Raw genomic sequence first — 24650 nt, 5'->3', positions numbered from 1 at the left:
GGTGGGCATGGAGCTTTAATCACTATCACTTCTGTCTTAGTCAACGTTCTATTGCTGTGAAGAGACACCATGACCATGGCAACACTTAGAAAGGGAAACATCTCATTGAGGTGGCTCACTTACAGTTCAGAGGTTTAGCCAATCATCATCGTGGTGAGAAGCATGGCAGTGCACACAGGCAGACATGGTGCCACATAGATAGCTGAGAGTTCTTCATCTGGATTGGCAGGCAGCAGGAAGAGAGGGGGACATTGGGCCTGGATTGAACATTCTAGACCTCAAGGCCCACCCCCAGTAACACACTACTCCAAAAGGGCCACATCTACTCCAACAAGGTATGGTGGTATTTTATTTGTACTGAAATGTGATTTTATTTGTATGTTAATAAATAAAGTTGCTTGGGGGTCAGAGCTAATAGCAAGCCATAGCAGAGCTAGGCTTTCGTGGCACATGTCTTTAATCCCAGCACTTGGTAGAAGAGCTAGGTAAATCTCTGTGTGGTCAAGGATACAGCCAGCATTGGAGACACACACCTTTAATCTCAATACCATAGAAGACCTGGAGGCCTGTACATACAGGCAGTGATGAGGCAGTCATGTATTTGGGTTTACAACCAATGAGAAGGCAGAACAGAAAGACTATATAAAGACAAACACACAGGAAGTAGGCCCTTTCCAGAGAGGTCTCTTGGCTTAAGAGGCTAGCTGCAGCAGGTGGTAAGGCTCTTAGCTCTGATCTCTTGGCTTTCTTCTTTGCCTTGGTTCTGTGTTTCTTATTTAATAAGACGGTTGGTTACATCTACAACAAGGCCACACCTCTTAATAGTGGCACTCCCCTCCCTATGAGCCTATGGAAGCCATTTTCATTCAAACCACCACAACACACATGAACAGAAGGAGTGTGAGAACAAGATGGGCTCACTTTCTTTGGACAAGGGGCTTAGCTGGTTGCAAGTCTGAGATGCTGTTCCATAATATTCCCTAAATAATGTAAAAGTCCCTACCAGCAAGTGGTAGGCAAAGACAGGAACTTTAAGGACTACCCAATAGGAGTTGAGCAATAAAGCACCAACAGCAAAGACCTTGAAGATTACATTTAAAATGCTAAATAGGTGGAATGGTCATGGTTAGACATGACTTGGTGTTAGAATGGTTGATGTTAGAATATAAATGTGCAGTAGTAACAATTTGGTTAATGCTAACAGAGAGATACATGAGAATAAAAAGGGATGTGTGAGCAGCCAGACCAGTGATTTTGCTATGAATGATGCTGGACTTCCTTATGGGATCATAAGAAGTGAAATTCAAGGCTCTACTCCAATGTGATTGTGCCAGATAATAAAGTGCTAGCCCCAGCACTAAAATCTTGTTCTTGAATTAGCCCTTCTCCATGACCACCTTCTGCCTCTGATCCTTTCACTTTTCCATTTTGGCCTCTACATTGGGCATTGGGTCTCTGGAGAAACAGAACCAACAGAATGAATGTATATTATAAAAGGGGAAATTACTAGATTGGCTAACACGATGGGACGAGGGAGTCCAATAGTGGCTGTCTGTATGCTCGAGAAGCTGGGAATCCTGGTACCAGCTCAGCCCATGAAGCTGGATGCCCCAGTAGTTCCAAACTGACACTAAAGACCCAAAGGTTCCCTGGAAAGATGCTGGTATTTAGCTCACATTGGAAGGCTGAAGAGGTTGGAGTCTGAAGTCATTGGGAAGACTGAAGCAGCTGATAGGCTGGTAGCCATATTCAACTAAGAAGAAGCTCCAGAAGGCTAATGGGAACATACTATTTCCTCCAGAACTTCCTTGTAGCTTTGTATCTAGGTCACTTTCTGTAATGTGTCTTTGAGGGCAGATATCTGCCCTCACCTAGTTAATTACCCAGTCTCTCTCTGTGTCTTTCTGTCTCTGTCTCTGGTCTCTGTCTGTCTGTCTCTTTCTCTCTCCCTCTCCTTCTCTCTCTCTCTCTCTCTCTCTCTCTCTCTCTCTCTCTCTCTCTCTCTCTCTCTCTCACACACACACACACACACACACACACACACACACACACACACACGCGGGTATCTCCTATCATTCCAAATCCTGTCACGTAGATAATCAAGAACAACCATCACTGCCTCCAATTTGAACCAGCCAGATGTGCAGTTTGATTTTTCAGGAAGTAAAACTAATTTTTTTACTTAATGTGGACGTTTGTTGGAGTCCCATGTATAAAAAAAGAAGGGCCACTCTAGTTCTGTATCCTCATTCTCCTCTCTGCTTCACAATCATAATAAAACTCCTTCATTTTAACTGACACTATTAAGGTCCTATCATGCAGCAGAAGCTGAGCTCCACAGATGTTCTGACTCCACATTGGTCAGCTACAGCTTAGGTAAGAGCAAGGGAAAGAGAATGAGTGTAGAACATTGTCCATGAAGGTGGGAGCTAGTCAAAGTAGAAAGCAGACCCCCAGTGCCTCAGATAACTTCCTGTCCACAAGCTCAAACATTAGGAATTGCGCTCCAGGTCCTGGGGGCTAGCTCTCAGGACAAAAGAGCAAGAGCGGGTTGTGATCACACAGAGTCCAAACTGCCTCTAAGTAGCACAGCCTCCAAGACTGGGGGATGATTATTTGTATGGCTTACTGAAAGACTGAGATTATTACAGCCCTGCTGTAGTGAGGGCTGAGTAGACCTGAGGGGGAGGGGGAGCATGCACAAATACAGAGCATGTGCTTCTCTTCCAGCTTATCAGGCTTCAGGAGCTCAAGTGCACAAACTAAGACAAATGGTAAGCTTCTATAGGAGTTTTGTTGAGCTATTTTGGACAAGCATACTTAAATTTCACATTTTAAACATAAAAGTTACTTATTTGCAAGATGTCAAGTATCAAACAGCTAACATAATTAGGTCAGGAGATGCAACTTCTTTTTTTTTTTCAGGACAGGATGTATGAATGTAAATGGCCCCCATAAGCTCATAGGGAGTAGCACTATTAGGAGGTGTGACCTTGTTGGAGTAGGTGTGGCCTTGTTAGAGGAAGTGTGTCACTGTAGAAATAGGTATTGAGGTCTGCCATGCTCAAGCCATGCCCAGTGTGACAGTCTCCTTCTGCTGCCTGTGGATCAAGGTGTGGGATTCTCAGCTCCTTCTCTAGCGCCATGTCTGCCTGCATGTTGCCATGTCCCACCATGATGATAATGGGCTGAACCTCTGAACTGTAAGCCACACAATTAAATGTTTTCCGTTATGAAAGTTGCCATGGTCATGGTGTCTCTTCACAGCAATAGAAAACCTGACTAAAAGTTGGTACCAGAGACTGGGGTATTGCTGTGATAGGCCTGACCATGCTATTGTTTGAAGGAATATGGACCTTGGGATTATGGATTAGAAAAGCAGTTGAATCCTTTAAGTGCTGCTTAATGGGCCACATTAGTAGGAGCATGGAAGACAGTGGTGCAGAATGTGGTTTGATGAACTATGGAGCCTGGCTCAAGAGGTTTCAGAGATGAATTTTAATATGATATTTTGGCAGAAAATGTGGCTGCTTTTTGCCTTTGTCCAGTGGGTCTGCCTGGGGCTAAAGTGAACAGATTTGGATTACTCCTGTTGCCAGAGGAAATCTCAAAACAGTGTAGTATAGACTCTGCTGTGTGGTTACTAGTGTTAACTCTAATGAACATTTATAATGAAAAAACACAAGATGAGCAAGGAAAAACACAAAATGTCCAATTTGAGAAGAAAAGAAGCACCAGGAAGTGGAATGGAGCTAAGCCTGTGTTCAAGGAGATAAACAGATTTAAAAAATGGAATAAAGAGAGTGGTGACCTCAGGGTAAGATTCCACCCAGCTAAGTTTCTAACCTGTGAAAAGGAACTAAAGGAAAACTCAGAGCCTGGTGTGGTGGTGCACACATTTAATCCCAGCACTGGGAAGGCAGAGGATGGCAGATCTCTGGGTTTGAGGCCAGCCTGGGCCACAGAGCAAGTTTCAGGACAACCAGGCTTAAGCAGTGAAGACCAGAAAGCTATGAAGATGTAACAGAATGAGGGGGCCATGTTCCAGCCCAAGTAAGCAGCAAAACTTGGCAGCTTTGGCCACATGGTTCTGGCTTTAGAATAAGGGCAGAAGAAAGGAGTTATGGCATAAAGCTTCTGAGGCCAGGCATGTGTCAGGGGTGTCCCTGAATGGAGGTCTAGTAGAGAGGCCATTTCGTGAAGCTGAGAAGCTGAAGCCTGGATTGCTTTGGAGAACCCCAGATATTAGAGATGCCAGAGTCATGGGATACCTGCTGAGGAGAGCTGCTAACAGTCCAAGAGAAAGAAGTGTGTTGCAGTCAACAAAGCTGAACAGAATTGCAAATCTGATGAGTGTTTGACATCAGACATGGAGATGCAGAGTTTAGAGTTTGCCCAGCTGGTTTCCAGTCTTGCTTTGGTCCAGTATTTCATCACTATGCTCCCTTCCCTGTGATTTGGAATGGTAGTATATATTCTGTGCCATTATATGTTGGAAGTAAGTGATCTGTTTATTTTAATAGGGGATTACAGTTAAGAGATTACATGAATCTCAGAAGAGACTTTGAACTTTAAAACATTATTGAGACTATAATGGACTATAGGGATGTTTGAAGTTGGACTAGATATATTTTGCATATGATATTGTTACAAGCTTATGGGGCCAGGGAGTGGAATGTGGTAATTGGAATGTAACTGGCCCCCATAAACTCATAGGGAGTGGCACTATGAGGAAGTGTGGCTTTGTTAGAGTAGGTATGACGATGTTGGAGGAAGTGTGCCACTGTGGAGGCAGGCTTTGATTTCTCATATATGCTCAAGCCACACTCAGTGTCTTAGTTCACTTCCTGCTGATCAAGATGTAGAATTCTCAGCTTCTTCTCTAACAGCATGTCCCACCATGATAATAATGGACTGAACCTCTTGATTGTAAGTCACCCAGTTAAATGTTTTCCTTTATAAAAGTTGCCATGGTCATGTTGTCTCTTCATAGCAATAGAAACCCTAACTAAGACACAGAGTTTCTCTGTGTAGCACTGGCTGTCCTGGAACTCACTCTGTAGACCAGGCTGGCCTAGAACTCAGAGATTCACCTGCCTCTGCTTCCCAAGTACTAGGATTAAAGGCATGCAACAACACCACCCAGCATAGCAGATATAATTTTTAAGTTGAAAAAAGACAAAGCAAGTAAGGCAATTGCAGATTTGAGGAGATAACATGTAAGAGATGCTATGTGCCCTAGAACTGAAAAAAATGCTATAAAATGCATGTGTATACATATATAGGAAATGAAATAAGATATGTAATGGATTCATAACGTGAACCATCTATTTAATCCCACTATTTGATATGAAAGTGTGGTCTCCAAGACACTGCAATTGTTGCTGTATAGTAATGACTAGACTCCAGATCTCTAACTTGTAATTACCACTTGTCTAAGATACACACGTTCCTTAAGAATCATTTCTGGCTTAATCCTTTCATTTTCATTTTTTTTTTCAGAACAGTTTTTTTTTCCACTTAAACCATAGCAAATAAATGCAAGTGACTATTTCTTTGAAATTTTGAGTTCTCACTGTGCAGCATGGGCTTTGCTGGGGTGGAGGGATCATCACTGCTTCCCCTTAGAATTGACCCAAAAGAGGAGAAAAACTGGGCTCAACCTATATTTATGCAAGCATAGTATCTGAAACTTCAAGAAGTCCCAAATTCCTAATACCATATTTTCTTTTCACTTTTGCCCTGGGAAGCAAACTTGGGACAATATCCAGAGAGCATAGCAATTTGGCTATTTTGTTGTAGCTACTGTTACAGAGTATATAACATGGGAAGAAAACAATGATTATTCTTAACAAAGTTTGGGTTTCAAATAAAAAAAAGTGTGGAAAGTTGGACAACTTCTGTGCACAATGAGACATTTTTATCTCACACTTGAGTACCCTGTAACTCTTACAACAGTATTTGGCTTCTCCCCAGAGAAAATACTTGAAGGAAACATGGCATATGTCATACACATATAACATCATCTTAGCTAATTCATTGTTTTCCTCATTTGTAAGGACAGTATATATTTCTTTTCCATTTCTCTTCATAGCTTCTTAGCTTTTAACACACCATGAATAAAAATCTAGTCTGTTCAAAATTTCTAATAATAGTTCATGTTGGAAAATTACAAAAAAAATCAGGAAATTGCGTTCAGTTCAAAGAAGACAAATTTAGAGGTACTATGCTACACACAACGCTATGTATATGTATGCTGAAACACCTTTGGAAAGTAAATGCTTTGGGAAATCTAAAAAAGTCAGAATTCAGAGACGACAAAAATGGAGGAAAAAAAAAATCCTGAAAAAGTAAGGAGCCGCCACAAGTCTTCCCGGTGGTATTAACAGGCTTAAGTAGAAAAACACAATATCCTAAAATAGATATTGCCCTTATATGTCACAGACATTTCTTTCTACCATTTTTAGTAGCTTTAAGGAAGTAAAATTCTACGAACCCATATTAAAGCAAAACGCATCGCAGCATATGTGATAGATTACTTGCACGTAAGGAGTGAGGAACAGAAATAGCAGGATGTAGACCGGAAAACCACATTTTGGTTGCCCCCGAGTCCTTAGCTTTTAGCAAAAATCATAACCGACTAATTGAAACTACTACTGGACTTTATTGTCTATCCTAGATCTGAAACATTTCAGGGTTTCCTGACACCGTTCTATGTGAAGAGCAGAGCAAACACAACTCGGTTATAAAGTTGACATTGACAAATGTGCACACCCAAAAAAGTATAACGTGCACAAAAATAAAGTACACTTGTCAGTTACAGGTATACCAACAAACTCACCAAAAAAAAAAAAAGGACAAAACTCTTGAGAATTTTGAAAATCCTTTGTTTCAGATAAGAACTATAACTCATAACATCACATAAGCTAACTATAACTCATTAGCCTGTCGTTGCCCAAAGTCCAGGAACCATCATCGTGTAGTCGAAAAAACCATTTTTAAATTCAGAACTGCAGTCTTGACGACTTGAAGCACACGTCTGCACCTTTCTCGTTGTGTTTCCTTGACGCTCGGCACGGGAAGCTGCATCCAGAAGCTTATTCCCAGGGGTGTCAGAGGACGAGGAGGCGCGGTTAGGAGGGAGCCGAGCCGGGGCGTCTCTCGGAGGGGCGCCGGCTGGGCCCGCAGCCTCCGCTCCGGGAGTTCCGCCGACGAGCGGTTCCCCGCCGCTGTCGCTGTTCCCCCGGAGCGGGTGCGGCCGGCTGCGGGGGAAGCCGTTCTCTGCCGACGACTGCGTGGTTAAAGCTGGGGTAGCACGGCGGGGAACAGCCCGGCCTTACTGCGGCTCCGTAGCTCTCCCCGCCGTGCGCGGATCACCCCAAAGCTGCCCCGGAAAGGCCCCGGGCGGCGGCGGCAGCGGCTGCGGTCGCCCGTCCGCACCACGGACTGAGCACCGCACCGCACCGACTTCTCGCGAGGTTTCAGCGCCGCCCCTCCCGCTCCCGCTCCGGCTCCCGCTCCCCCTCCCCTCGGCTCCGGCCGCAGCTCCCCGCGATGGCTGCGCTCCGGAGGCTCCTGTGGCCGCCTCCTCGGCTGTCGCCGACGCTCGCCCCCCAGCAGCCCTTCCTGTCGCCGTGGGGGCGGCCTGCGGGGACGGCTCCGGGCCTGTCGGGCCGGCCTTTCTCCTGCCGGGAGGACGACGACGACGAGGCGGCGGTGGCGGAGGCGGCGTGGAGGCGGCGGCGCTGGGGGGAGCTGAGCATCGCGGCGGCGGCGGGCGGGGGGCTGGTCGGCCTCGTGTGCTACCAGCTGTATGGGGACCCCCCCAGGGCAGACCCCTCGGAGTCAGCGGCCCCGGAACCTGAGGACCCGCCCCGGGCCAGGGGGCTGCTGCCCATCCCGGTGGCTGCGGCTAAGGAGACCGTAAGTGACAAGCGCGTGCGCGCGCCTCAGCAGGTGACGGCCGGAGGGAGAGGGGTTGGGCTGCCAGGTGTCCCACCTGCGCGGGGAGGGCGTGTGGGGTGGGGTGTCACCGTAGCATTTGACCTTGGAGGTGGTGGAGGGGGAGGCCCTGTGCACTCGGTGGCAGCGAGTGGGCAACCTCCAGGAAGGACGACACACGTCCACGCCCCGGGGTCCTTGTTCCCACGGATGCTGGGAAGATGTGGGATGATGCTGTCACTGATGCATCAGGACCAGAAAGGTTGCCGCAGCCACCTTGGAGCAACCAAATGCAAACCAGACCACCCCCGACCGCACGCAAGTGCCACAAATAAAGGACTTGACAGGCATAAAAAACGAAGAAGCGATGGAGGGCCGCATGAACAAGAGAACAAGACCGCTGGGCCCGGCAAGAGAAAAAAACGATAGGAGAACCAAGTGCAGGATGAGTTTTGAAGGTGTCTTCAGATCAAAATCTGCCGCCCTAATGTATGGAAACCCCAAGGAATATGGTGCCACACTGGAAAAGAAAGAGAAAAATTATTTAAAAGTGGTACATTTCTCTCTGTCATTGAAACCATAATCCCTGAAGTAGTAGATAAAACAAACCAGAAGACAGGATAGGAAAGATGGTAAACTATGAATGAAGCCAACTCCTGCAGACGCATCACATGAAGATGTTGCTCTGTAATGTAGTTTGTGGTATACAGGAAGGCAAGAGTAAGGGGTGTGGTGTTTTTGTCACAGCTCCGTATTTAATTGTCAGGCAGATGGCTTAGAAAGTTGGTCTAGAGAATATTTCCACTCCAAGACTAGAAGAATAGAAGACTAGATTAGGTGAAAATAATTTAAGAGAATGGCAGCTGTGCCCTTTTTAACCTTATTAAATTTTTATATTGTTTATGCTGTGTGTAAGTATACAGTGGTGAATAGATACAAGTACACAGCTTTTTTTTTTTTTTCTATGTTTTGGGTAAAGGTTGGCTGTGCATTTAGGTTAGGGAATCTATGCTCTGTACCTTCATTTAGTGCTATATCATAAGAGCAAAAAAAAAAAATAAAGTATTGGCAAACTCACTCAATCCCCACATAACACATGTTCTATTTTGTGGCTTAGGAGAATAGCTTGACATTTGTGTCTTGACTGACCATGTCAGAACATTAGTTAACTGTAGTTGATCTGGAAACAGATTAACAAGGCAGGGAACATACAAATATTGTTTTCTTTGCTTTTTAAAAATTGATTTTATTTTAGATTTGAGAAACTTAGTCACAGAGTTGCATGACATCTGACTTGGACACTTACTAATTGTGCCGTTATAGACTAAGTCTGTATGTCTCAATGCCTGTTCCCAACAGGCTCAAAGGATGCTATGGGAATTATATAAGTTAATATATTTGCAAAAGAATGGAACACCTGGTGTGTAGTAAGCAGTCAGTGAACTTATTTTGCCTTTATTCATATTTCGTGGGTTTTGTTTGTTTTTAAGTTACTAATGATCAAGTCCAGGGCATCATGCATGCTACACAAGTGCTCTACCACTGAATAATCTCCTCAGCTCTTTTATTATCTATAATTATTTACTTACATTATTATTGCTTCATCTGTACACAATTTTCTGTGTGTGTGTTGTTTTACAAGTAAAATGATACTAAAGTCCTGCGTCTTATTCTTCCCAGAGTCTCTGATTCAATATTATAGTTGTCACACCTTTTGCATGTGATATTTTTTTTTCCTTCTGTAAAATGTTTTATAATCTTTTTATTATCTGAATATTGGAATTTTCACCATAATGAGCTTTGGCCTGAACATTTTTTTCATTGCTTGTGCTAGGTCCTTAAAGGCTTTTCATTATGAAAATTCATGTTTAAAAGTTTCTTGCCGGGCGGTGGTGGCACACGCCTTTAATCCCAGCACTCGGGAGGCAGAGCCAGGTGGATCTCTGTGAGTTCGAGGCCAGCCTGGGCTACCAAGTGAGTCCCAGGAAAGGCGCAAAGCTACACAGAGAAACCCTGTCTCGAAAAACCAAAAAGAAAAAAAAAATGTTTCTTGTAATGTTTCTTATACTATTTCTGTTCTTTTTCTCTTCTAGAACTGCCGTGGGTCTAAATTTAAGCCTGACATCCTAATTTAATTCTAATGCTAATTTAAATTTAAAAAAGAAAAAAGCATCCACAGAGAATTAATAACCAGCCTTCAGCAGGACTCCAAAGATACATTCACTTTTAGAAGTCTAGATTTGGCATACCACCTGAAGGAGGAAATATTTATGCTTCTAAATCCATCTAGATTTGGGGTGTTGTATAGTTACGTCTTAGTTGCTGTGATGGGCTACTGACAGAAGCAACTGAAGGAAACAGTCTTATCTTGGCTCCCAGTGTCAGGGAGCAGTCCTTCATGGTGGAGGAGTCTTGGCAGCACAAGTGTGAGGCAGCTGGTCACATTGCAGCCACAGTCAGGAAGTGGGGAGAGGTGAAGGCTCATGCTCAGCTCACTGTTTGATTTCTATTCAGCCCAGGGCCAGAATGGTGTCATCTGCAGTTGGGGTGGGCATTTTTTTTTCCCCATACCAATTATCCAGTCTAGAAACTCCCTAATATATATGCTTAGAGTTTATCTCCTAGGTGATTTTAGATCCTGTCAAGTTGACAGCCAATATTAACTACCTTATAACTGGGCTGTCTTAAGACAAATGTAGCTACCCTCTTAGAGACTGACTATATAATTATCTTTAATAATTTTAAAGAAATGTCTACCTAAAGGTTAAAGAGGACAATTGGAGTCATTAAAACAATTATATTAACCCTACACTTTGTTGCATTTATATATTAATGTGTCATATGCTATTTTGATTTTATATATATATTACAGTTTGATTGTGAAATATCCTCAGTACCCTCATTTGTTTGGATGATTGGTCCCCAGCTGGAAGCATTATTTATTTGGGAAGGTTATAGAATCTATGGAAGGTAGAGCCTTGCTGGAGGAAGTATGTCTGTTGGAAGGCTTTGAGTTTTATAACCTGGCCCTACTTCCTGTTCTCCCTCTACTTTCTGTGAGGAAATGAAGTCTGATTCCCCTTCTTCCTGCCAGACTAGCCTGGTGCTTCTGCTACATTCCTTCTCTACAGTGATGGACTATAACCTCTCTGGAACCTTAAGCCCAATTAACTCCCTTTCTCCTCCAAGTTGCTGTTTTCAGAGTATCCTATCGTAGCAACAGAAAAGTAACGCATACACATGCTTTGTAGAAAGATTAAGTTGAGCTAATTTACCATCTTTACCAACTTTTCCCTTTTTTCTTTCACTTTTAGTTTACTAAGCTAAGGCAAACATTTCAGGAAGAAACAATGTCCAGTGTCTAACTTCAGTTGAGGTTACAGCATGCTAAATCACTTCCTTGAGAAATTCAGATCACTGTTCCATCTTTAGCTAACAGACAGCCAGCACCAGCACTGGAAAGCACCGTGTATTTTCAGGCTGATGTGTAATCAGGTCTTGACAGTAGATGAGAGACAGCTAGTATTTGACCTGTTGTCATTCTTATAGACCCTCACCTCCAGATGGAGTGCTCTTCAAAGGAATAGTTTGAAAATAAAATGGAGTAATTAGTGATGAATATGAAAATGGTAGACTAGGTTATAACCCTGGATAGTCTTACAAAAAAGTATCTCAATGTTTTGAATCTGTGTTCACATTATTTTCTAAGGTGTTTCCTGTCATAGGGTCTCATCTTCAGAGCTGTATTTTTATTTTGGAGCTTTTCTTTTCATTGAGGCATAATTTATGAGAGGTAACATTGTTTTGGTAAGACTTAGAACTATGTGTCTTAGGGTTTCTGTTGCTCTGAAGAGACACCATGACCACAGTAACTGTTATAAAGAAAAACATTTAAATGGGGTGGCTCGCTACAATTCAGGGGTTCAGTCCATTATTATTATAGTGGGACATGGTGGCATGCAGACAGACATGGTGCTGGAGAAGTAGCTGAGAGTCCTACATTGCAAGCAGCAGGAAGTAGACTGTCTCACTAGGTGTGGCTTGAGCTTATATGAGACCTCAAAACCTGCCTCCACAGTGACACAGTTCCTCTAACAACACATCTCCAACAAGGCCATACCTCCTAAGAGTGCCACTGTCTTTGGAGACCATTTTCTTTCAAACCACCAGACTATATCTGGACGTTTTACTCTAATTTTCGGTGAAGAGCCATTTTAGTGTTCAGGGTCACTTCTAAGTTTTGTGGGCCTTTATTTTGGGGAGCTGTTTGGCATATGAATGTTAATGAAAATTAAAAACCCACTGCATATCACCCCATGAAAGTTGACAGTGACTGTTGTTCATAGTATGCTGATGCTAGGAATTGAACCCAGGCCCCTGAGCAGACAAATCACATGTCATACAATGTATCTGTGAGGGCTAATGACTAGAAACTTAAGTTACAATAGCTTGAGCAAGTGTGAATAGAATAATTACAGGTTCTTGCAACAGCAGGTACAAAGTGTGTACATTTATTTCATCACTCTAAGCATATGATAAAGTAATTTTCTTAGTATACTTCCTTAGTTTTTCAGCATTAGTGTTTAATCAAATGCTTTTATGTTTTTCTTACTTTGAGATGTTGCACATGTAAAATTATGTATTGAGACCGCTGACCACCTGGCTCATAATAGCTATCAATTTAGTATTCTGTCAGCAAGTGCTCCTTTCATCCCTAATTAGTTACTTCTGCATCACTTTGATCATATCATTTGACATAAAATAAACTTAAGTCAGCAAAGATTTATTATGGCTGAAACTTTTGGAAAAGTGTTCAACCTCTCATGGCAGAGAAGGCATGCAGAGCAGCTCAGTCCAGCATTTCAAAACCTGTGAAAACAGTTGACATCATGGTGGACCACAAAACAGCCAGGTGGACTCCTTCATAGGCTCAGGGACACCCCCAAGTACACACCAGACCTCACCTCATAACGGTTCCGAGGGTTCCTTAAAGAGCACCATTAACTGAGAAATAAGCCTTCAAAACAGAAGCATGTGGGGGCTACATTTCAGACTGAAGCCATGACAGTCCCTCACTTTCTGTTTTTTTTTTTTCTCTTTTAAATACACAGTGTGTTAATTGTCTTTGAATCCTAAAGGGTAGTGCACTTTATAGAGTGATCATTTATGGTAGTGGACATAAGTCTGTGTAAATAAGTGTTTTTGAATTTATTTATTGTGATGATATTGAAGATTGAACCCAGGACCTTGAGCAGGCAAATTATATCCTCTATTATTGATTTGTGCCTCCAGCCCAAAGTGATTAATATTTTTTAAACTATTGTACCAATTTTTTTTTTTACTTCATGGATATGGTACCAAAATTTCTGTTTTGTGTTCCATTGTTCATTTAAATACTTTATTCATAGAATATTTATTGGGGACAAATATGGTGGTATACCTCTGTCCCCTCAGCTCTTGTAAGGCAGAGGCAGGAAGATCATGTGTTTGAAGCCAGCCTAAACAGCATAGTGACTTTGAGCTCAGCTTGAGCTGCATAGCAAGACCCTTTCTCAAAAGTAATTAAATAAAATTTAAAATTTAAATGGTACTAGGAATTGAGTGATAAATAAAATAAAATTCATATATGTTTTCAGTTTATAATTTAGTGAGAGTACAGAATGACTATAATGTACCACAATAAAATGATGTGATGGGAAAAACAGAATGTACCATGGACTCACACAGGAAAGAAATATACTTTAGACTCCACACCTTAAAACTGTGTCTTAAAAAAATTAAAAAAAAATAAAAAAAAATTAGAAACCTGTGTTTTCCTGGAATAAGTAACATTAAGATGAGACTTGAAAAGTGAGTAGGAATTATTAAAGTGGGTAATAGGAGATACTTCTCTAGTACCTAGGAAGCCCTGAGTTCAAACCCCAGTACCACCATCAATAAATTAAAATTTTAAAGAAATTATTAAAGAATGGGATGAGGGTAATGATGAAGGAAAAATTTCCAGTGGGATATGTAGGTCAGACTCTCATGAGAGCTGTCTGTGTGATAGACAAAAAGTTGGGAATCATCAAGTATTAAAAATCGTAAGACTAGATGGTGTGGTTTACAATATGTGAACAGCAAAGCAGCTTAAGGGGGAAGCCCTGTGAGCATCAGTGACTTAAAGAACTGACCAGTAGAGCAGTGCAGACATAAGAAGAAAGGTCCAGACCTGTGGAAAGAAAAGCAAGAGGGTCATGAAAGCCAGTGCTGGATGGTACTTAAGGAAAGGAAGCAGTAACAGCGAAGGCTATCACAGAAAGCTACCAGTGGATGTAAAAACAACCCTCACCTCAAAGGAAATACGATATGTTTCAGGAGCCGAATATGAGTAGCTGTACTCTGGGGGAACAGATTTAAGCTTTCTCACATACCACATTCTAACATGGTAGTAGTTTCATTAATGAAACTTCATGAAATGTTTGTTGTTATAGAACAAAAGAAAGGTGCTTTTCAGATAGTTGGTGGAAACTAGGTAGGTAGAGTTTAACAAAGTGTGAACTCTGTGCTATACGTATTTATTTATTTATTTATTTATTTATTTATTTATTTATTTATTTATTTATTTATTTATTTGTAGATGAAATTCTAAATGTTCTTATTAAATAAGAAACACGGAGCCAAATACAGAGTTAAAATCTAAAGATCAGAGCAAGAGCCACGTCTCCCTTTAGCTTACCACTCACTGTTATCGCTTCCCCCAAGAGAGAGATCTTCTTCCTGTGTCCTATCTTTTTATTGCCTTTCTGTTCTGCCTTCTCATTGGCTCTAAACCCAACCACATGACTTCCTTGTCACTGCCTATCTATACAGACCTCCAGGTCTCTATGGTTGGTACTGGGATTAAAGGTGTGTGTCACCATGCTTGGGTGTGTCCTTGAACACACAGAGACTGTGTCTGCTATGTGATTGGATTAAGGGCATGTGCTACCACTGCTGGACTTCTGCTTAATGGCTATGACCTCTGATCTCCAGGCAACTTTATTAACATACAAATAAAATCACATTTCAGCACAAATAAAATATCACTATATTTACCCTTTCTATTCTAATAAAAAGAAAAAGGAAAAAAGTTATAACTGATATAAGAAAAACTATATATAATAAGTACATAACTAAAAAACTTTTTTTCAGGTTACATACCAATCCCAGTTCCCCCTCCCGCCCCTTCTCCTGCCCCCCCACCTCTCCCAATCCCACCCCCCATCTACTCCTTAGGGAGGGTAAGGCCTCCCTTGGGGAGTCAACAAAGTCTAGCATACTAAGTTGAGGCAGGACCAACTGAGCAAGTTATCTCATCCTAGGAAATGTGTTCCAAAAAGTCATTTCATGCACCAGGGATAAGTCCTGGTCCCACTGCCACACGACTGTCCCCCACATTCAGAGGGCCTAGTTCAGTCCACTATTGGGCATATACCCAAAAGATGCCAGATAAGGGATTTACTACTAGACAATTAGAGAAATTAATGCCTACAAGCTGATAATACCATAAAATGGTGTCTCTTCACAACAATAGAAACTCTTAACTACAACATCTAGCGTGCACAAGGGCTGACTGGGAAGAAAAGACCAGAAAGGGAAGAAGAAAGGGGACAGAAGGTAAGGGAGAGAGACAGACAGGTTGGGTGCCAGGTAGACTGATTCCATGTTGTCCAAACTTCTGAGAAACTGGAACATGTGCCACCCAATATTCCGGCCAGACTCTGCTCAACTCTTAATACAGGCACATGGTCTCTCTTTGTTTTTATGGTAGAAGTTATCTATCATATGTAAATTTTGTCAATTTATTACTTAAGTAGGTTTGCCTACTTTTCAACTTGCTTCCTTTCTTCCAGTTCTAGGAGAGAATTTTCCCTATGAAGCTACTGAGAAAAGATCACAGTTCATATATTTGCATTTGCTGTCAATTCTGTCAATACCTCAGGATTTAGAGCTACTCTAGCTATAGGGTGATACAGGGTACTTAGAAAATACTGCACCTGTCTCTCAATATTAGGATGTCAGTGAGCTTTGAGGCTGTGACTAAATGAGCAATCTGTTTAACACTGGAGTTATTTCTGATGTGATGTGGGGTGGTGAGAAAGATCATAAATTGTGTATAAAAGTCCTCTTTAACAGTTGAGTAGGAATGCCTACAAGTTGCTACTGGTAAAGTGGTAATCAATATAGAACTAGTGCATACCTACCTTTGTTAGCATTAGTGGCTTAGAACTGCCAGATATAAATGCCAAGTGAGATTAGAGGCAGAGGTGAACAGGGTACTTTCATCATCATTTACCAAAAATTGGTTAGTAGATGACAAGAGAGCTTATTAATTTATTTAAATATGTTGAATTCTTGGGGATGTTGAGTTTCTAAAGGTAAATAAAAAATGTTGGAAATGTAAGCATTTTACTTTGGACCAATACAAAACCCTTTAATAAACTCCCTTTAAAGACTAATGCACATTCCAGGAAGACTTTTCCCTTGAGATGTGTTCTTCTGTAGCAGGCTTTCTTGGACCACAACTCCCAAATCATGACACAGAGACTTATTATTAGTTATGAATGCTTGGCCTTAGCTTAGGCTTGTTTCTAGCTAGCTTTTTTTCTTTAACTTAAATTAACCCATTTCTGTTCATCTATGTGCTGCCCTGAGACTCATTTACTTTATCTACATACTGTCCATCCTGCTTTCTGCTTCCTCTATGTCTGGCTGGCTAGCTCCAAGCTGGCTGGCTCACTTCCCTTTTCTCTCTGCCTGCCAGCCTCACCTATTCCTCCTCTGCCTAGCTATTGGCCATTCAGCTTCTTATTAGACCAATCAGGTGCCTTAGGCAGGCAAGGTAAAACAGGAACACATGTTTACATAATTAAACAATTATTCTGCAACACAAATAAATATAACATACCTTTACTTAGTTAAACAAATATTCTATTTCACAACACTCTTCTCCATAAAGTAACAGCTGATTAAGTTATCTGATGATAGGCTTTCATTTTGTTTCACATTAAGACATTCACATCATCTCTAAGACCGAAAGTCAAGTTAATACACAGTATAATAATCTTTTAATATCATTGTATTAGGGTGGATTAGTTTGCAGTAACAATTACACCTTCAAATTTCAGTGGATTAACTCAATAGAAGCTTATTTATGTAACCCTTCTTGATAGGTAGGTATATGGTTAACAAGGCTTCTCCATGTTTCTGTCTTCCATATGATTATTCAGGAACCAGAGTGCAAGGTGAGCTTGTTTTCTTTAACAAGTAGCTTCCAGGATTAATCAGAATGCTGACATCGTCATAGTTACAAAGTTGGAAAACAGGAGAAACATAGATGAGGATGTTTTGTAGATCAGGCCTGGTAATGACATATATCCTGTCCATACATAATTACACTTTCTAAATGTAGTAATATGGCTATATCCAAGTGCAAGGAATTGAGAAATGTACTCCAGCTACATGCTTAGGAAGAAGGGAAACAGGTTTGGTTGGAAATTAGAGGAGTCTTCCTTAGTGAAGAACCACCTCAAGGTGGGACAGTTTTTCTCCCAGTGCACAATATGGTAATTACATTACCCTTTATAGTTTCAGTTTCCTCCAGGTCTGCTCTTCCTGTGTGAATCCCCCTGGAAGCATAACATACTGCCCATCTAAAGCCATGAAGTTAGAATGAACATGCATTCTGTTTTAAACACTTAACGCAAATTTCCTTTTTTTCCAAAATGACACATTACTGTGTTGGAAATACTCTTGTAAGAAAATATTATTTGTTGTATAAGCCATCAAGAACAACAATTTCCCCTAGTTGAACAAATCTTTGACATGTTTCTATGTTCCTCCACCCTTTGTCTATATATTTTCAGTAAATGTTTTTTAACTCATTAATAGTATAGTTTCTCTACTACCCACTTCACATATCATGTCTTAATATTTAAGCTCTCACTTTAAGAATGTTATATTTTACTTAAAAATTATTAAAGGATAAAAAAAACAGATAAAATCCCAAATCTAAAAAATTTAATTAACATAACTATATCACATATAACATTATATAGGTGTGTGTGTATATGTATGTGTACATATCCATATATGTTCATTCCCTGGTAATTTCAGTCTACAAAAATAGATTCCACTGGCTTGACGAAACTGTGGCATCTGCTTTCCAGTTTTAGCTTCACCATTTCTTCATAGTAGGAGAAATTTATTGACTTTAGTTTTTGTTGAATTAAACATCTTGATGGTCCTAGAGTCCTTTCCCAAGAGCATTGTATAATCCACTGACAGGTTGGGAGCCTGCTCTGGCAAAGCTATGTTGGTGCTGGAGACCCAGAACTTAAGAGAATTGGATCTATTTCTTTGAATGACAGGTTTTTCTCTACTTTGTGGGTAACTATCTCATACTGGAAAACATTTCCAACGTTTTCTTAGATGGTTTAAAGCATCTATAAATAGTCTGCAGGAGTGAAATCATAAAAGATAATTTAGAATTGTATGTTAACTGTGCCTTTAAAAATGCTTCTCAAATAAGATAGGATGTATAAGAACATTGAGTTCTCTGCCACTTTCTGTCTCTTTGACAATGATTAAACCATGTAACCTTTCAGGGAGATCATTTCGTCACTTCTGAAGTGTCATGGAATTAGGATCCATTAGGTCCGTTTCACCTATAAAGATCTTTAAAGTTAAGTAGCATCCTATTTGGTTAGTGATTGTTTTAATCTTATTTCCATTCCATAATCCCCTGTAACTCTCACTTTAAAATGTATTTTAGCTGTATGTGGTTGTATATGCCTATAATCTCAGCACCCGGGAGACCACAGGATTGCTAAGTCAAAAACCAGCCTGAATTACACAGAAAATTTTTATTATAAACTATCAATCAAGTTATTAATTCAATTTTTATAAATTACTGCTTTCATAAACTTTGTCACAGATAGTGTCTTTTTGGCTTTCATTGCTGTTAAATTTAAGAAGTCCTTAGGTAAACAAAACAAACCATCAGTAGGATGGAAATAGACTGCCAAGACTAAATCATTCCTGTTTTTTAAAGCTTATTCAAGCTCTAAATAGTTGCACATGCCTGTAATTCCAGCTACTTGGGAGGTTGAGGCAGGGATTGCAAATTTGAGACCAGTTTAGACAATTAGTAAGATCCTGTCTCAAAAAAAGGGCTGAGTATGTAGTTTAGTATATAGTAAGAACTAAATTAGAATTGTATTTTAATCATTACTTTAAAAATGTTTCTCTGTAGAAGTTCCTATTTACTGCAAAAGGAAGCTGTGTATGTATTTCTTGTTTTTCTTTTTTATAAATCGGATTTATTGGGAGGTTTTGTTTGTTCATTTGTTTGCCTGATTGCTTGTATTCTAGAAAGAGAGGGGAAAGGAGGGGCAGGGAATAGGATGGGTTAGGAAATGGAAAGGATCTGGGAGGAGTTGGGGGAGGGCAAAACACTATCAGACTATATTGTACAGAAAAAAAAAACTTTTTCAATAAAAACATAGGGAAAGAAATTAGATCATTGTAATAAAAATGTTTCTCAAATGAGTTAGGATATATATATATATATATAACTTAACTTTTAAGCTCTCATTTTAAGAACTAGCAAAATCTCAAATGTATGCATTTTATAAATGAAACTGTATATCATATATAATAGCAGTCATATATATACATTATATATGATATCCAACCTCTAGTGTTGTATAAAATAAAATAAAATAAAATAAGCATTGTTTTGCAATGAGTTCTGCAATGAAAAAAATGAATATTATTTTGAGTTTTTATATCTTTTAATTTTTCATACATTTTTCTTATATACTTTTATGTAATTTTTTTCCAAATAGAGTTAAAAAGTTGTGTATTTACCATTCAGAATTAAAAAACATGTGAACACTGATGATGTATTTATGTTCCTTTCCTTTAATTGCCACCTAGAAAAACTATCTTAGAGCCTGTATTAGTTTTGTGTACCTGTCACCAAAATATATATAAAACTGACTTAAAAGATTTATTTTGGCTCTAGGTTTCACGGATTTTAGTTTATAGCTCTTGGCTCCTTTATTTAGGGAACCATAAGCAAAACACCACGGCTGCAGGAGCATGAAACATGTGGAAGAAGTAGCTGTTCATGTCAGGGCAGAAAGGAAGCAGTGAGATGAGAGGAAAGGTCTGGGACAAAACCCTGAATAACACCCCCCAAATGACTGACTTCTTCATCTAAGCCCCACCTCCTACAGTTCACAGCACCTGCTAAATAGTGCTGCCAGCTGGAGACCACGCTTTCAACACATAAGCCTAATGGAGACCTTCATTTTCAAACCATAGCAGAGGCATGGTATAGCCAGGCCTTTCTGGCCGTGGTTGCATGTACAGCTAGAGCTTTTGTCTCAGAAAGCTGGCTGTGACTGTCAAGAAGTAAAGAGTGTCGCCACATTATATACTCTAGACTTTTGGAACTGAATGAGACCAAGAGAAAGGTGATAGAATGGAAAGCAGATGGGAAGCTCAAGGAAATGCAGGCAGTTGAAACAATTTTATCACCATGGACAGATGTAGTGAGCATCCAATCTACAGCGCACATAGAGATTTGGTTTAAACCTGCGGCACAAAGCTGAGCATCTAGACTTTCAAGAGTTAGCCAATTAGTGGGGATTCTCTTGACTATCAGAGAAAGAAGTATTCTCAATAATCTTTGCTTTGTCTTTGTAATTTGAGGCTTAGTATTTATCTATTTTGAAGCTAAAGTTCAGAAGGTAGTATTTTTCCCAAGGTTACCTAAATAGAAAGTGGTGAAGCTGACATTTGAACATAAGCCTGAAGGATTGCAAAAGCAGTGTACTTTTATTCCAATCTACCAAGTTGTGTAACAGGAAAGAATACTGGATTGGGTGTCAAAACATCTGACTACTAGTCCTAGATTCATTTGCTGTCTATGTGACCCTGGTGACAACCTCTATAGACTGTTAACTCTTTTTTTCAAAATTAGACTAATTTTCTATTTCCATGTTAAAGATAATATGCTGATGTAATTATGATCCTAAAAATATATTTTTATAAAAGAGAACACACTACTCTTAAGTAACAGCTGAGTGTTTAGTCCAAAAAAAGGACATTTATACCACCACCTCTGAGGCTAGGCAATCATTGCAGAAGAGGAACAGAAAGACTGTAAGAGCCAGAAGATAGGGAGAAAGACTATGAATATTGACTTTTAGGAATGGCAGAGCCAATGTAGTCATAACCTCACAGCAGCTGTGGATGTCTCCAATGAACCTTTCACAATACTGACTCCACCAGCAAGCAGTCAGTCGTGTATTGCAAAGGGCCCATGGAGCCCAGCCCTTACCAGATGAAGTGAATGTTAGTTACAAATGGATTTCAAGGCCTTTAGTTGTGCATTCACTGAGGTGTTCACTGGGCTCCAAACCCATGACCACACAAGTGATTCTGGTTAAACTCAGTGGGTCTCAGAAACAAAGGAGGAGGTATTTGAAAAGGAAGAATTTTGAGAGGAGAGGGCTTACTAGGAGGTTGAAGAGGGAGAGGGTTGAAATAATCAGAATGCACTTGATGTCTGACATTATCAAAGAGCAGATTCAACAAAGGTTACACATTTTTTAAAAAATAATATTTTGACATTTTACACTTTTATTCAGAAATATATACTCCCTAAGTGTGCTGTATTTTTAAGAGCAATATTGAAAAACAGAATTTCCCTTCTCCTTTCAAAAACAAAAACAAAGAAACAGACTATTTTAAAACAATTTAATTCACAGCAAATGGAGCAGAAAGTATAGCATTACCATATACTTCCATATGCAATCTCCCCTACTACCAGTACATGGCTTCATGATATATTTAATACAACTGATAGACTTACATTCACTAATTAGTACTACCCAGTACTGTAGATATAAATATGCATACCCATTAAAGTTCCACTCTTGGTGTTACACATTTATGGTTTTTAACAAATGTCTAATGGTGTGTGTCTACTATTGTAGTTTTATGCAAAATTATCACTGTGAGGGGTTAGCTATTAAGAAGAGATTAAAATTTGAAAGAATACTCTAGAAATAAGCAGACTTGGAAGGAAAACCTCCCTAGGTTAGAATTTGAGTCTTCTCAGTAGTTGCAGAATCTCCAGATGCTGGGCCAAGGCTAACAGAGACTGGCTTGCTTGGACTGGCAGCATGAAATCCTACCAGTAGGGTGCCATTTGGTCAAGGCTGTCACTTGGGAGACCTCCTCCCTAACCCTGGGGATGTAGGCCTTTCAAAGGAGGTGGTTGGCTAGTTAACCTTGACATAGGTCAAAGAAGCAGACAGTTCCACTGATGGAGACCAGGTGGCCAAGGATTCTGGATGTGATCTTGTTTGTTTTCAGGTGATCTAAAACATTCCCAGGGTGAAATGCCCACTTGGTAAGAATGCCTTGCTGGAACATCTTTGCAGCTTGTATGAGACTGTAGAGAAAGGAGCAGATGAGCTGCTCTATGATTGACAGGATGTACTGAATGCTGGTGTCCTCCACAAGTCCATCTTGAAGCTCTAACCTGTGTGGCTGTGGCAGAGATTGGGCTGCTAAGGAATAAATGAGGTTAGATGGTAGCATCATCACCTCTTCAGGAAGGACACCACAAGAAAGAGCTTATCCACAAACTAATAGAGCATTTTAAAATTTGTTTTAGCTATATAGATATTTCTATAAACAAAATTTAAGACCAACTTTTCTGTAACTATTTTTGCCAACTATGTGTTTTGTGAATTTTATATCACCCCTAAATCTACTGTATCCATTTCATTGTTCATATTCTTTTTTAAAGTGGTTTTTCCAAGAAATACTTCATATACAACTAGTAATAGGCTTCTTTCTGTATTCCACTTTCGCTTAATATTGTCCAGTGTTATTTGTACAATTTACTTTCTGTTTCCCTGATAATTAGTGAGGTAGAGACTTTTTTAAATTTTATTTTAAGACAAAGTTTCTCTATGTAACCTTGGTTGGCCTGAAAGTTATATATGGACCAGGCTGGCCTTGAACTCACAGAGATCCACCTGCCTCTGCCTCCTGAGTCCTGGGATTAAAGCATGGGCATTATGCTTACTTGAAGTAGAGAACTTTTAAAAGTATCTTGTCTAGAAATTATCTTTTCTTGTGTTCTGAGTTTGATTTTACCATTTTCATGCAGGTAATTTTTATTATGAATTACGTATCTCTGAACTTTAAGTGTAAGTATCTACTGTATAAATATTTCACTAAACTGAAAGAATGTCCACGTTTTCCCCCAAGTAACATGGGTGATTTATTTTAATTTTCAGGAATTTTAGCTTCTTATTGAAAATCATTGTGAGATAGATATATACATATATATTTATATGTAAGTAAATATATTTTTTATTGATTTTTCAAAACAGGGTTTCTCTGTGTAACAGCCCTAGTTATCCTGGAACTCGTTTTATAGACCAGGCTGGTCTCGAACTCACAGAGATCTACCTGCTTCTGCCTCCCAAGTGCTGGGATTAAAGCTGTGCATCACTGCTGCCCAGCCACTGTGATATTTTTAAAATCTTCATATCATACAGAAATCAACTTTCTACTTTACTTAATTCTTAATACTTTTTTTATTAATTGATTTTCCCCAGCTTGATAACTTTCACATTTTTATATTGTTGATAATTTTGTGAAGAGTAATAAATGATTAGTTTATATGGTCTATTTATTAGAAACAATATTAATAATCACCATATATGTTCTGTTATTCAGATCTTCTCATATGGTTTATTTCTATTTTAAGAGATTGAAGTCTCTAGCTGGACAGTGGTGGCACACACCTTTAATCCTAGCACTCAGGAGGCAGAGCCAGGTGGATCTCTGTGAGTTCGAGGCCAGCCTGGTGTACAGAGTGAGATCCAGGACAGGCACCAAAACAACACAGAGAAACCCTGTCTTGAAAAAACAAAAAAAAAAAAAAACAAGAGAGAGAGGAGAGAGCGAGAGAGAGCGAGAGAGAGTGAGAGAGAGAGAGAGAGAGAGAGAGAGAGAGAGAGAGAGAGAGAGAGAGAGAGAGAGATATTGAGACTGAAGTCTCAACTCTGGTTTTGAATTCATTTAATTCATAATACATTTCTCTTAACAGTTGCTCATTGATCTATAGCTATTTATTTCATGATTAATTATGAGTTTTTCATTGTCCCATTTAATACTACTAACCTTTAATTCTACGTATGTTCAGATATTATCAGTGATGTTTAACTATGACAGTTCTAAGGGACATTTATTTGGATTTTTGAAAAGTATAACTTGAGAGTTTCTCTTTCTGTATTTGTGTATGTTGGGAATCTTGTACCTAACAAGCCTTCACTGTACTAAGGAGCAGTCCCACTAACCCTGTGAGGTATTCTTTTTTAATGAGGCATCTTAACAATATTGTATCTATTGTGATTGGGAACATGTTTACATTTACTTTTGTTGTTTTATGAATGTTCCTTCTGTGTCTTTTGTCATTAGATTGGATCTATTTATTGTGATTGGGAACATGTCTGTATTTGTTTTTGCTCTCTTATGAATATACGTTCCCTTGTTCATATCCCCTGGCATAGATTGGATTCATTTTCTTGGTTTTGTCCTTTTAATGGTTTGAGAGTTGGATGTTCTGTTTTTAGTTTTAAATGTATTGGCTA

General features: G+C 39.8%; 1 protein-coding gene across 4 annotated transcripts in view; it reads left to right on the top strand.

The window, feature by feature from the left end:
* Positions 1-7501: 7501 nt before the first annotated feature.
* Positions 7502-24650, top strand: part of Micu3 (mitochondrial calcium uptake 3) — an 89522-nt gene continuing 72373 nt past the window's right edge. Inside the window, exon 1 of one of the 4 annotated variants that reach the window (XM_076553509.1) lies at positions 7502-7956. In XM_076553509.1, the coding sequence (XP_076409624.1) occupies positions 7555-7956 (402 nt within the window). In that variant the 5' untranslated portion in view covers positions 7502-7554. The remainder of the gene's footprint in view (positions 7957-24650) is intronic. The other 3 variants (XM_006973971.4, XM_076553508.1, XM_006973970.4) reach the window with 3 other exon arrangements.

This window comes from Peromyscus maniculatus, chromosome 17 (assembly GCF_049852395.1).
Source record: "Peromyscus maniculatus bairdii isolate BWxNUB_F1_BW_parent chromosome 17, HU_Pman_BW_mat_3.1, whole genome shotgun sequence".
NCBI lineage: Eukaryota > Metazoa > Chordata > Mammalia > Rodentia > Cricetidae > Peromyscus > Peromyscus maniculatus.
Note: the sequence above shows the minus strand (reverse complement) of the source record. Positions and strands in the feature narration are given on the sequence as shown.